The sequence below is a fragment of the Sarcophilus harrisii genome, chromosome 1, assembly GCF_902635505.1.
Source record: "Sarcophilus harrisii chromosome 1, mSarHar1.11, whole genome shotgun sequence".
NCBI lineage: Eukaryota > Metazoa > Chordata > Mammalia > Dasyuromorphia > Dasyuridae > Sarcophilus > Sarcophilus harrisii.
The window spans coordinates 249,577,446-249,592,410 of record NC_045426.1 but is presented as its reverse complement, the minus strand read 5'-3'; the positions used below and the strand labels follow the sequence as shown (position 1 = coordinate 249,592,410).

The 14,965-nt window shown below is 32.8% G+C and overlaps 1 protein-coding gene across 2 annotated transcripts in view; it reads left to right on the top strand.

The window, feature by feature from the left end:
• The window catches only part of TRPM6 (transient receptor potential cation channel subfamily M member 6), a 161,102-nt gene that overhangs the window by 120,078 nt on the left and 26,059 nt on the right, over positions 1–14,965 (top strand). For both annotated transcript variants that reach the window (XM_031939567.1, XM_031939578.1), the window contains 5 exons: positions 2,115–2,235; positions 8,430–8,515; positions 10,981–11,039; positions 12,671–12,696; positions 14,858–14,908. In XM_031939567.1, coding sequence (XP_031795427.1) covers positions 2,115–2,235; positions 8,430–8,515; positions 10,981–11,039; positions 12,671–12,696; positions 14,858–14,908 — 343 coding nt within the window. The remainder of the gene's footprint in view (positions 1–2,114; positions 2,236–8,429; positions 8,516–10,980; positions 11,040–12,670; positions 12,697–14,857; positions 14,909–14,965) is intronic.

Here is a 14,965-nt window from a genome sequence, read left to right as displayed (position 1 = left end):
ATTTATAAATCAGTAAACCTTTGCTAAGTGCCTACCATGTACCAGGCATTGTGCCACTGATTCTTTTGTTCTGAAGATAGTACTAAGATGAGGGAAAATCCTCATGGAATTTAAACTTTTTTTAGTCTTTATTAAGGTAAAATTCTAAAAGTGTTTCTTAATCCTTTTATAATTACATACTTTCACATTTTATTTTTTATCCCTGGGGAAGAGAAAGAGTGCTTGATCTCAGAAACTTGAGGATAGTTTTTAAAAAATATATAGAATATCCTGATTTTACCCCTTGAAAACAAAAATTTGGATTATAGATCTTGAGGTATGGGATATGATGCAGTTTAATTATACAGTGAAATATCAAAGCTATAGAATTGATCTCTCTCTCCTGAAATCTCATGACAGAGTACAAGAAGATGTTGAGTGCAATTTGATTGGCATTTCATATTAACTCCCCCTCTTCTCATCATCCCCTTCCAAGAACTATTGCTTGTGTTTTTATTAATATAGCATTAATGCTGTCAAGAAAGAATTACTTCAGATTGTATTTATTGACTTTCGAAAGTAACAGACATAACATAAAGGATGGCTGGCCAAATATTTACTCTGTCTTTATAACATTAATCTATTTGGAGTACCCATGTTGATGTTTCATTTTAGTGTGAATCCGTCAGGGATTCTAAGCTTATTTTGAAGACTTGTCTACAAGTGATCTAGCAGGACAACACTTCTCTCATTCTTTGATAAAATTTTTTGAAATGGGCTATACTGTCCACATGGTCTTGCAGACTTGTAAAATCTAAATTTAACCATAGAATTAGGAGCACAAATTTAGAGTGGCAAAGGACTTTTAAAGTTTTTGAGTCTAAGTATTTCATTTGTTAGATGATGAAACTGAGTGTCTACTAAATGGGTAGGTGATATGTCTAGAGTCGCAAAGTTAGGAAGTAGTCAAATCGGGTAAGATTTTAACCCAGGCCTTCCTAATTCCAAGTCCATTGTTCTATCTACCACTTCACTGCCTTAAAACATATATAAGATTTCATACTCACTTTTCAGTCCTATTGTTTCTTTTCTTAATTCTCCTCCTTTTGTTCTAAAAATAGATTTATATCAAGGATATTTAAAATGTATATGTATACATATATATCTATATAATAAAACTATATATGTGTGTGTATATATATATAGTTATATATTAGTTATAGTTAGTTATAGTTACATATTATATATTCTATCAAAGGACATGTAAAGTTATATATACATATATATGTATGTGTATATATTTTCTAATATCTGCAAAGAATTTTTGGAACAAGTAAATATCTCATTGCTGTGATTACTGTTGCTCTTTGTGAGGGAAGACTTCTGAACAGAAAAGAGACAGCAACATTTTTTATGTCTAACCATTAGGAATTCAGTTTTACTTGGGATGGCAGTACATTTTTCTTTATCTGAACAGTTTTGGGACAGTTGGCATTAAATAAGTATAGGATCGGATTGCTCTGCTTAAATGTCATTTGACCAATCTGGAACAACTTGAAATACATTCAGGTTTTTTTTTTTTTTTGTTTGTTTGTTTGTTTTGTTTTGTTTTTATGCTTTCTTTTTTTTTTTTTAAGTTATTGGAAATTTGAATCAAATATGTAGACTGTATATACATGGTATAGTTTTGTAGAAAATCAAGGAATTTTTTACCCAGTTTCTGGGTTATCTTGTTTTTTTCATAAGTGCTTTCTTGCTTTCTGTAATTCCATGTTTTTTACTAGACAAATCCAATTATTCATTTTTCTGATAGCTTATAGTCATGTAGATTGTACTTTCAGAGTTTGATGGCAAACTAGCACAAATTTCTTAACCTATCATCATTACAAAATAAAAGATGAGCATATAAAGTCATATAGCTATGTCTATATCTATATCTATATATTTTTTGGAGAGAACTCCAGGCTGACAATGTGATGTGACCATTTAGTGAAGCTATTGTGTGTGGGACATTCAGTCTCATGACTATAGACAGACTTGGGTTTGGAATAGGACTTGGGTTTTAAATGGCCTAGTGATAAACAATTATACTTTCAGATGAACAGTTATTTGCCAACATCTGTCCTTTTCTCTAGGTGATAACAGTGAATAACTGTCACACACAGATGAATTCAGAACCAGCAGAAAAAACATTTTCAGTGGAAGGAAAAGAGGATGATAAAAACTGGCTTACCACCTCCGAATTTAGTCCGATAAGTATGTAATGACCAGTGCAATTTCAGAACTTTAGACTATATATTTAGGAATTTATTCCTATTTAAATAATGAATCTTGATTATTGAATGTAATAAATGTTTATTTTATCTTAGGCACTTATATTCTTAGCCTAGCTTTCTCTTGTATCACATGGTTCAGAAAGTAACTCAGGACTGAGTCACCTATGGATAGAATGAAAAGCGTCTGACAGACTAATACTAAAAATAATTAAATTATTTGCATGAAGGTCAAGAATACTAACAGAGCAAAAAGGCATTTTCTAGGAATTAACCTTTTCTTGGTTTTTCTTTTTTTTATTTAGTCTAATAAGAGCAATTTTTGGGGTGGCTTTTTGTAGCTGGTTATTCATTAGGAATGTCCCCTCCCACTCTGCCCTGCTAGAATTATACAATATTAGGAATTAGAAATTTAAAAATGAATATTGGAGATTATTGATTCTAGATTTTTCATTTTATAGATGAAGAAATTTAGGACTTTTTGTTTAATGAGAAAAAAGGTTTTAGTTTCAATGATTCTCTCTCTGTATTTCTCACTTTTTCTTTCCATTTCAAGCATAGTTGTCTGAGAGCTGTGCTAAAACAATAAGGGCAATGGTATTAATGGTATTAATTATTGGTTATTTGTCTGTCTTTTTCCCTCTCCCTCTTTCTTCCTCTTCCCTCCTTTCTTTTTCTTTCCCTCTTCCTTTCTTGTTTTTTCCTCTTTCTCTTCCATTCTCTCTCTCTTTTTCTCTTTGTTTTTCCATTTCTTCCCCCTTCTTTTTTTTTTTTTTTCCTTTATGCACTGAGGGAAAATATACAATTTCTGAATTGTGTTAATGAAACAGCAACAAAGGATTAAAAAATCAGAAATCAGGCAAGCAACTTGTATTTAAGATTTACTAAGCAAACTAAGAAGAAAGACAAAGGAAAAGGAGATCTTGCATTAGGAATTATAGAGAGGAGGATAAAATTCGTAGTGATGTTTGTTGTTGTATTATGACCATATGTTTGTTATCTATGTTCAAAGTGCAGACCAGTTTACCTATTAGAAGGGAAGATAAGGGTTCAGATAATGGCACCCATTCTCATGGTTTTCAGTGAGAATGAAGTATGTCCACAATGATGGAAGCATTGTTAGGACGAAAAGTATAAAGAGGCAATGAGGAATTCTAGCTCATATCAGGAGGCTGGAAAGTAAAACATAACATAGAACAGAAAGCAAAAGAGAAAAACCCTGACCATTTTGAGTTAAGAAACATGAGATTTCCCAAAGTAAAGAAACCTGGACCCACTGAAGAAGCAAGCACTTTCTTATCCACCAATAAATTTGCAGTGACCATTAGAGGGGAGATCATTTGGAGAAGCACAAGCCCAGTAGTGAGAGTTGATGATTTCTTGCTGAATGTTTCTGAAGTAGCTTTTTATAAGCCCAATGATAACCATTATTAAATCTTTTAGTTTCCTGAGAACATATATTTGGAAAGTATCTGAGAGAGTACAGAGAAATTCTGAAAATTTAACATACTGCATTATAACTACTTGCTTCTGGTAAAGACACAAATGATGTGATCATATGCAACCTGGAAAGCATTGCTAAAAATTAAGATAGAGTGTAGATAAGAGTGCTAGACATGGAATCTGGAAGAGTCATCTTCATGAGTTTAAGTCTAGCTTAGACAATTAACTATGTGACCCTGGGCAAGTTGCTTAATTGTGTTTGCCTCATTTTCCTCATCTGCTAAGTGAGCTGGAAAAGAAAATGAAAAACCAGTCTTTTATCTTTAGCAAGAAAATTTCACATGGGGGTATAAAGAGTCAGCAACAACTGAAAACGACTGAACAACAACAAAAAGATTAAGAAGTTTTGAACAAGAAACTGAAAACCTTTTAATCAGAAGAAAATAGCTAATTAAAGATATAGTGTATCTTTAATATCCAACCAAACCAAAAACCCAGTATGGGTTTTGGGTATTTTAACCACATATAATTGAGAGATTTGGGAATGGTAATTCTCTTAGTTTTCATATGAAAGGACTACGGGCCATGTAACAATAAGTAATTGGGGATAGTTAATTCTGTGTGAAGCAAGGATTTTTTGTAAAAAATGTTAGATAAGTAGGATAGGGCCAGATTAAGAGGATTGTAAAATTTTATTAATATTTGCTTTACATAGCTCAAAGAGTAGTTGAGAGGATCCAGTGCATGTATGTGTAATGTTGCTGTTGCTTAATCAATTGAGAAATAATGTATGTATGTTGTGGTTGTTCAATTGTGGCAGACTTCTTGGTTCTTCATGACCCATGGACCATTCTGTCCATGGCATTTCTTTTTTTTTGGGGGGGGGCAAATATACTAGAGTGGTTTGTTATTTCCTTTTTGCCTAGTGTTATATGAATACTGTCTAATAATTAATTGTAGGAGACTATATTTGAACTTAAATCATCTTGACTCTTAAGCTCAGCATTCTATCGACTGAGCCATATAGCTGCTCCAAAGTGTAAACCTTCAAGTATAATAGAATCATAAATTGTCATTATTGTTATTCCAGATGCATTATGTAAGCCGTTTTTATTTAATAATACTTAAATTATTAATTTAACAAGAAATTAAAGAACATAATTTCTTTTTTGAAATATATTTACTAAACTGGTCATAGTAGCTAGCATTTATATAGCACTTTAAGGCTTATAAAGCACTTTACATATATTTTGTAATACATATAAATTATATATATTACAATAAATTATACACATAAATACATAGTAAATTACACACATAAATACATAAAGAAACAATAAATTGTGGAAATGAATTATACAATAAAATGTAATTATGTGGATTTGAAACTGGCTGAAGGGGAAGACTCAAATACTAGTCCCTGCTAAGTTGGGAAGGCAGCATGATAGAATGGAAAGGATAATAGACTTCATTCTATTCAAATCTCCCACTTATATGACCTTGAAAAAGTCATATAATATCTCTGGGCCTCAGTTTTCATAACTGTAAGTGGAATTGGACTAAACGGCCTCAAAAGGCCTTTTGTCTATCTATGATCCTTTGGTCATATGCATTGTTAGATACTTCATCTGGCCATCAGATCTAACTTCTAGATCTATCTGCGAAGATTTGAAGCACTTGTGATTTTGTATAGGTTTTAGAAATATGCTAAAAGGATAAAAAGGACTCAGGAATGTATGAAATAAGTTTCTTTGTTTATGGTTCTTGCAAGAAGCTGGGGAATCCATCCAAGAGGCAGTTTCCTAAGTGAATTTGCCCTTATAGACATGGGAATGAGTCTTTTATTTCCTATCCCAAAATGCAAGGTCCCTCTCTTGCACTCCCCTCCTCCCATCCCCATTGACTGGAAATGATGAAGTTAACAAGACTTCCGCCAATTATATCTTCCTCATATATTTCCTCATCCTACAATCCATGTTCAAAAAATGTCAGAAAACTCCACCTTACAAGAGGAGAAATTAATATTAATTAACTCATTAAACATGCACAGACAGTGCTTGCAATTAACCTTCACTTCTTGTTTTTTAGTTGGTTTTATCAGTTCAGTGGCTCAATATCTTGTTTTGTACAACTAACTAGATCAGCTTAAATGGCCTTTCTCTAAGTCTTTGCTACTATATGAAAATATAATTCTATAAAATATGCTCACAATAGGTGGAATAGCCAACCATTTGAGGAATAAATAATTTACCACCATATTTACTTTGCAAGAGAAGGATGCTAGGAGAATCTAATTAGGACCCTTGTCAAAAGGTGATAGAAATCTAGTAGGATAAAGATAATCAGTTATCTCAAGATACTCCTAAATAGGAACTTAAATATTATTCAGTTAATTCAGATCTAGAGCACTGAATCATCACTAAAGGATATACATAATATAATTAAGAAATTGTTTCTGCTTTCATAGATAGGCTTGTGACACATATACTTTAAATAGAAATAATTATTATATCTGATAAAAAAGTACTATGACATTTTAGGCAGGGAGAGGTTTTGGAGGTAAAGGTCATAGTTAGCTCAAGGTCTCAGGAGAGACATCTTGGAGAAAACATTTGAGTTAAGCCTAAAAAAATGAGAATTGTATGTGATAAAGGCAGAATGGTAAAAGTGCTGTCAGATGGTCATTTAGTGGTGTCAACCAAATCAGAGATTCTAGTTTTGGAGCATTTAGGAAAAAGAGAAGAGCTAACAATTTTTTTTCCTGAAAGTTTGTTTAAATACCATCAGTTCAATTTTGCAAAATCACTTAAGAAAGACTCTTGTTTCTGACTGTGTCAGTAGGTTTTTTTTTCTGATCAGATTAACTTATCACAAAAATTTTTTTTCTAAAATTAATGTAGACAAGATTAGAAGGGATGCAATAAATTGATAAAACATTCTTACATTTAAGGATTCTCATAAAGGCCTCATTTCTAAAATACAGAGATAATTGACTCAATTTAATCCATTTGGAATTCAAGCCATTCTCCAATTCATAAATGGTCAAAGGATACCAACAGGCAATTTTCAGATGAAGAAATTAAAACCATTTCTAGTCACATGAATTAGTGCTCTAAATCACTATTGATCAAAGAAATGCAAATTTAGACAACTGAGATACCACTACACATCTCTCAGATTGACTAAGATGACAGGAAAAAATAATGACGAATGTTGGAGGGGATGCGGGAAAACTGGGACATGGATACATTATTGGTGGAACTGTGAACTGATCCAACCAGTTTGGATCTATATCTGATCTGGAAAGCAATTTGGAACTATACTCAAAAAGTTATCAAACTGTGCATACCCTTTGACCCAGAAGTGTTTGTATTGGGCTTATATCCCAAAGAGACCTTAAAGGAGGTAAAGGAACCCACATGTGCAAGAATGTTTGTGGCAGCCCTCTTTGTAGTGGCAAGAAACTGGAAACTGAGTGGATGCCCATCAATTGGGGAATGGCTGAATAAGTTATGGTATATGAATGTTATGGAATATTATTGTTCTATAAGAAAAGATCAGCAGGGTGACTTTAGAAAGGCCTGGAGAGACTTATATGAACTGATGCTAAGTGAAGTGAGCAGAACCAGGCAATTATTGTACATGGCAACAGGAATATTATACAATCAATTCTGATGGATATGACTCTTTCCAAATGAGATGATTCAGACCAGTTCCAAAGATCTTGTGATGAAGAGAGCCACCTACTCCCAGAGAGAGGACTGTGGGAAATGAGTGTGGATCAGAACATAACATTCTCACTCTTTTTGTTATTGTTCGTTTGCATTTTGTTTCTTACTCATTTTCTTTTCTTTTTGATCTAATTTTTCTTATGTAGTAAGATAATTGTATAAATATGTTTACATATATTGGATTGAATATATTTTAACATGTATAACATACATTGGATTGCTTGCCATCCAGGGGAGAAAGTGGGGAAGAAGGGGGGGAAAATTTGGAACACAAGGATATGCAAGGGTCAGTGTTGAAAAAATTATCTGTGCATATGTTTTGAAAATAAAAAGGTTTCAAAAATAAATTTCTATTAACACTTCCTCCTGTGTACTGAAGGGAAAATGGGATTTTTGAATTTTCCTAGTCACCTCTACTTAGAATGAAATCATTTAGGGGAAAAAAAGGGTTCAGTCATGTTCAGTTTTGCTAATGATTATGAATGAGCTATGTTTTTCAGAATAACATCATCTACCATTTTATCTTAAAATTTTTAATATATTAAATCCTTCCACATTCCATTTTAAATATAAAATTTTAAATCTATATGTCTTTTGTGGGGAGAAAGAGGTAGGCCACTTTATATTTCTTCATATTCTCCCAATATCTGCAATAGTTATACAACATATTCACTGTGTGGCATTATATTTTGGCATAGAGTTTACAAATGCCTTGAATATGAAACTAAAAAATTAAATAAAACCAGTTTTTACTTGATAAGTATGGACTTTATTCCCTTAGCATTTTTTATTTTTTAGTGGGGAGAACTGAAACCTGGATCTTTGATCTAAATTTTTCTTAGCACTGTTAAGTAAAATGTATTGTTTTGAGACTTTTTTCCTTTAGCTTTTTACATCTTATCTCAAAACATACAAACACTTCTAATTATCTTTTGGGAAGAAAAGAAATTATTTAAACAAAAATATTATTATGGGCTTTAATTTTCTTTTAAATTACATTTAGAATCACATACATACCAGAAAGCAAAATCTCCAAAAATTAGAAGACATGCCATATGTATCAATGACTATCTGAAGCAACCTCACGAGGTAAGAAATTTGACAGGTGACATATAATGGTAACTTTTTAAACTCATTGACCTCATTAATTTCAACTTTCTGCTCTATCATTTACTCCTCCTCTTCTTCATCCCCTCTTCTATTTATTTTCTTTGAAACTCTTTCATTCTTTGCCTCTTGTTCCTTTTTTTCCCCTCAGCTTGCTTACTTTTTTTTTTTATTCAATTCTATTCAATAAATAGAATTACTGAGTAATTATTCTGTATGAGGTACTGTGCCAGGCTATGAGGAAATGAAAAGATGAGGAGCTTAGAATCTAGTGGAAGAGATACGATTTAGTCACAAAAAAGTATACCATCTGGGGGAAATGTTTTTGTTTTCTTTGAGACCTCTTATCTCTCCACTTGTCTCTGTTCTCCTAGCTTATCACATTTTTTTTCTGCTCTCATTTCTGTCTTAATCTTAAGGTCATACCATATGAATGGAATGAATGAATGAGAAAACATTTTTTCAGTGTTTATTCTGTATCAAACACTGATGATACAAATGTGAGCAAATGAGTTGGTCCCTAATTTCATGTAGCTTACTAATGATAGGAAAAGAGTATATAAGAGGAATTAAGTGGAAGATAGTACATGTGTGTTTTGAAAATGTTAGAAAAGTAACCTAGGTAACTTAATAAGATAAGGTAGATAATGTAAGATAAGGTAGAAGCTTACCTCTCAGAAAACGTCCCAGGGAAAGTCAGAATTCTGGTAGGAAGGTATGAGGAAAATCTGCCCTTTGGATACCTTGTCACTTATCCTCTTGGCAGTTATACCTTGTCTAACATTAAGCCTCACCATCCACAGGCCCTGGTCCACACACCTAATCCAGGGAATCAAATTCTTTGGATAAGAGACCAGTCATTCAACCAATTGCCAATCAGTTGTTACACATTGGGGTCAGTAAACCAGGTTAACTAAAACAATAAGGTCCTCGAAGGAAAACGATGAGGCAGATATAGCATATTTACAAGAAAGTAAAAAAAATCACCAAAACCACTTCTATTTGTACCCCAAAAGTAGTATCTTGAATCCAAAAGTCTTGGAGTAATGATTTTCCTCAGACCACGAGCCTGGCTCCTAGAGTCACATTCATGAGTAGCATCCCCTATAGAAAGCCTTTCATCCCTGTCATGACATCTTGACCTATGGCACTGGTGAGCAGATAGGCTAAAGAGCTTGAGAATAGCAGTATCTTTGATGACCTAGCCTTCAACCCAGGCTAAAAAGTCTGTGAAGCAACTCTTAGAAAGGTCCAAGTAGGCTTCTACTTCCACATGCTCTGTAACCCTTGCCTCATGCTATCAATGAACCAGAAAAGAAAGTTCCTTTTGTTGTTGGAAAACTGGGTATGGTCAAATGATTCAACACCAGAAACGTCATTACTGAAAATGGCATTAAATGCAATAAATTTCAATTGGATTTGTATTCTATGCAAATAACTAGTGTTTTTGAGTTCATCCTTAAAAAAAAAGATTTTCTAATGTAAATTTTGAAGTATTAATTAAAATGGCAAAGTTGGGTTTTCTGGCAATTCCAGGATATTCTTCCATGTTTTACTAGTATTATAATAAATGCTCTTAATGATGATGAAGCACAAGTTCTTGAAATGACTTTTGAATTGAAGATTAAACAGTATTCTATATAACTTTAAAAAAAAAGTGGTATTGAAGATACATTACCTTTCTTGAAATGACTTTTGAATCAAAAGTTAAACAGAATTCTATATAACTTTTTTTAAAGTGGTATTATTAAAGAAGTTACATTGCTACTATCCCCTAAGGACTGCTGGACCTTTCCTTGTGCCTGGTAGCAGGAACTTTCTGCCAAAGGTTATGCAACCAATTTCAGAAGCAGGGGATTTTTAAAAAATTTCACTTATCCCTTCCACATTGCATGGTGGTTAGGGCCATAGTGCTTCTGAGAGCTGGAAAATCTATGTAAAATTTTTTTATCCCTCCCTTTGAACCAGAGAAGTCTTAATTTTAACTTTTCTTTTTCTATTATCAGGTGTTTACAGTACTTTATTGTAAAATTTGAGGGTATATAAGCTCTGTGTTGTCTACTGTCCTTTGCTTGTCATCTGAAGTTTCCATAAAACTCTCAAGAAATCCTCACTCAATTTCTTATGCCAATCCTCAATGTATTGAAACCTAAGATGGTGAAGTTCACAATGTAGAAGAGAGAACTGTTTTTTTTTTAATTATTATCATACCATAAAAATATCTTTATGCTGTTAAGAGTTTTGATTGTATCATTATTCCTACATTTTTAAAAGCTTATTCTATATTTCTTCATCTTGCATTGTAAGAATGTGGTGGGGTAGGTGGAAAATGGGGAGGATCAGAATGTAAAAGGTGCCTGTCACAGATTATACTTTGATAATGTTTTGCTGAAAGTGTGAAATTATCATGTTTACTGTATATCCATAATGACATCTCCTTTTTTTAGGATTTGAGCAAAAATGCTCACTGGACTACTAGGCAGACAAGTCAGAACAGGAACTCACTGTGAGTGTTTTAGTGTCAAGCAAAATGCATTGTTATCAAATGTTTTTGAGTTTTTCTTCCTTTTAGCTGGATTTACAGGTTGCTAGGCAAATGTTTTATCGTCAGAAAAATAATTGATCAAATTGGCAAAGGGTCACATTTTTCTTTTAGTATTAGAAGGGAAATAATTACTTATTAATACACAATTTTACATTTTGCCACAAATGCCTCAATTCTGCCCTTTTTTGATTGTGTGATATGGCTAAATTTGGACATGGGTTAAATCTCAGCTTGGCTAATGAATACATATGTAATTTTGAGCAAGTCAGTTTAATCTTTCTGGGCCTCAGTTTCCTCATTAGCAAAATGTATTGGATGATTTCTAAGGTTCTTTAACTTTCAACATAATAAATTTAAATACACTATATTATTCTGAGAACTTCTCTTACTTTTGTTCTTATGGCCACCTTCTTGGTGCTGAAAGATTCTCTTAAAAACCAAGAAAAGATCTTTGATGTAATTTCTTGTAAATATAGTTCATCCAACAATTTGGAACCCATTGAATATGAATCATATAATAGAAATAATTCTTTGTCACCTTTTTAAAGCAAAGAGACTAAAGCAGACTGAAAATGTAATTAAGCTTATATATCTTATTTTTCATTTTTTTTTGTCCTTCAGTTTCTAAGAGAATATTTTTTTCTTCTTAAGCTTCTCAGTAACACTAATTCTCTGTCTTAACAACAGCTCTGATAAAAATGTAAAACTTACAGATATTAGTGGTTTTTTGGAACTTTTGTTATCTAACAATAAACTAGGAACTGAAGTGCAAAGAATATTTTATTTAATTGCTAGTGTTTTCTGGATGTCACCAGTTAAAAGTGCTGTGAAATGAATTGGTCAGCTAGTCATGGAGGTTTAACTTTTCACACCAGTATCTCCATAAAACACTGGTTTTCACCAAATGAATTAAGTGTTTGGTTACTTATGTTGATTCTTAAATCTCCTTCAAAAGTGTATCCTCCGAACTGCTTTTTATTTTTTGATCTTCACAACTATCCCGGGAGATAGGTGTTATTATTATTCCCATTTTACAGATGAGGAAACTGAAGCAAATAAAAGGTGGCTTTGTCAGGTCATATAACTAGTACTTGTCTGAGTCTGGATTTGAATTCAAGTCTTCCTAACTCTAGATCCAATATTCTGTGCACTATGATGCTAATATGTAATTGTAATGAACATTTTATTACTTAGTAATTCTTGCCCATTGATTCTGTTTTTTATATCATTCTATTGTTGACTAGTGATTTCATATCTAGAACTGAATTTTCTTAAGTCCTTCTCCAGTGATCAAATACAAGACTTTTTTGGGAATGAGGGTGGGAGTGTGGGGGTGGGGAGTATTCCTTAGAGCCACAGTTTCTCTCTGGTGGTTTTGATCCAGGAAAGGGACATTGAGGCTATATATTATTTATTTATTTAAAGTTCTTTTTCACTTCCAAGGGGTACCTTACCTTCAAGAGATTTAGACAGTATATTTTGTCAATTGTAGTTGAATCTCAAATGCATAACCTCTGGCCTATTTGACATGTTTGTTACTATTTTTAATTAATAAGAATGTTAAAGCACTATCCAATTTCATTTTAAAACAGGTCCAAAAGTTTGGAAGGAATTGACAGTAAGTCTTAAATTTTTTGAAACTTTTTTAATTTTAATGCTCTTAAGTTGCCATTCAAGTAGTAATACACGCATGTGTGTGTGTGTCTATGTATACTACCTCATTTCTTCTCTTGTACTTTGTGGTTATTAATTTATATATGTAGACCCAGTCACAATACTCATTTAACTAATTTTTCAAATATTCTTTATTGACCTGCTCTAGCATCTTTTATATATATTCTGGATGGCAAATCGGGTAGCCCATGTTGTCTAGAATTTTCCCTCTCTCTGTCTCATAGTAACTCTTATCACTCTCCCCTCTCAAACTTCCCCAAAACAGCCATCATGTCTAGTAGAGGAAACAAAGGAAAAAAAAATCACTTGTTGCCATTTCCCTTTCAGGGAAGGTTAGAACAAAAAGATGGTATTAATACTTCTTATCAAGTAACTTAGAACCTAAGATTTCCTGGAACTGGACACATTGCGCTTTTAGTTATGAACTCTTATGATAATAAAAAGAAGGTAGCATAGTGTAGGGAAAGAATTTTGGCTATAGTTGGAATTAAAAAAAAAAAACCAACTGTAGTTGATTCCTGGCTTGAGATACTCCTGATTGGGTCCCTTCTCTGAATCTCAGTTTCCTCATTTGTAAACCTAGGAATAATAAAACAGACATCATATGTATCAAAGGTTTATAGTGGGGAAATTGATGGAGCCCTTAAAGTTCTACAATAGGGCTACTTTTTAGCCTTTTTTTCTATCCTGTGTTTTGATAAAGCCTGTGGCTCCCTTCTCAAAATTATGTTTTTAACTGCTACACAGGTTTGTTAAGGAAACCAATTATATTGAACTAGAATTAGCAAAAAAAGTTATAAAATTATAGTTATTTTTAAAATCACAGATCCCAAGTTAAGAACTCCTGTTGCCCATTTTATAACTGAGTTAATAAAAATAAACTTCCTGGGTCCATTCTGCTTTTATGAATCAGCAAAATAAGTCTACTACTAAAGTAGTTTTTATGTAATACTTTACTCAAAATAATTCTTTTGAGGTAGTGGTAATAATAATAATCATAACAATTGTGACTCATCAAAAAAGATAAGAAAGTTCATTGTAATAGTTGACTTTTATGTTGTGCTGTTTTTATTCAGTCATTTCAGTTATGTCCCAGTCTTTGTGACCCCATTTAGGGTTTTCTTGGCAAAGATACTAGAATAGTTTGCCATTTCCTATTCCAGCTTGTTTTACCAGTGAGGAAACTGAGGCAAACAAGTGAAATGATTTGCTCAGTCATACAACTAATAAGTGGCTGAGATTACATTTAAATTTAAATGTTCCTGATTCCAGGCAGGCCCAGGACTATATTCACTGAACCAACAAGCTCCTCCTTTCTGTATTACTTTAAGATTTGTAAATTACTTTCCCTGTAAGAAATTTTATAATGTAATAATTATTGTCACCAATTTAAAGATGAAGAAATCTGAGGGGCAGAAGATTAAATAACCTTCCCTCTAGTCTCCTAACTAGTTGGTGTTAGAATTAGGATATTTGCATTTTACATTGCTCTACTCTATATAATGCCTCATTAGCTTTCTTACTTTGGACATGAACAGTTAGAAGTAGCCTCGTTAGACCAGAAGGTACTCTGATAACACTGTTCTGTGTACTTAAGGTAACCAAACAACTTTTTTTGTTCTTTGCCTGACTCTTTGTCCCCCTCTTAATATTTGCCCCTTTATGTATTTATTTTACTAAGGCATTTTAGGTCAGTGAAATAATCTGTCTATAAATTGCTGGTGGTAATGTGGTTATGAGAGTATTGTACTTTGAGGGAGCAAGGAGAATTGGGCTTGGGGAGTGTTGTGAAGTGTGATGGGCAGCTGAGTGCCTTTTATAACCCAAGGCTATAATTGGCTCAGGGAAAATACACGTCTGAGGCTAATATTACTTGTCTTCCTTCAATTCCCCATATAAATATGTTTGGAAATATTGCATTGATGATTGGAAACTGTCAAGGTAGCATTCACAATAATGTGTTTAAAGAATATTAGCAATCTTTTCCAAATATTGAAAAGGCATTCTGATGAACCTGTTCAATAATAACTTTGAAAACAATATATTCCTAAGCATGTATTTATCAGTAGTCAAATAATTAAAATGCCAGTCTTGTCTAATTTCAGAAATTTCGGCCCCTTTAAAAACTACTCAAGATCTGCACCATCATTATTCAGGTAAGAAGAGTCTTTGCAAAATAGCTAAATTTAATATAGTGCTCTATATGGGTTATC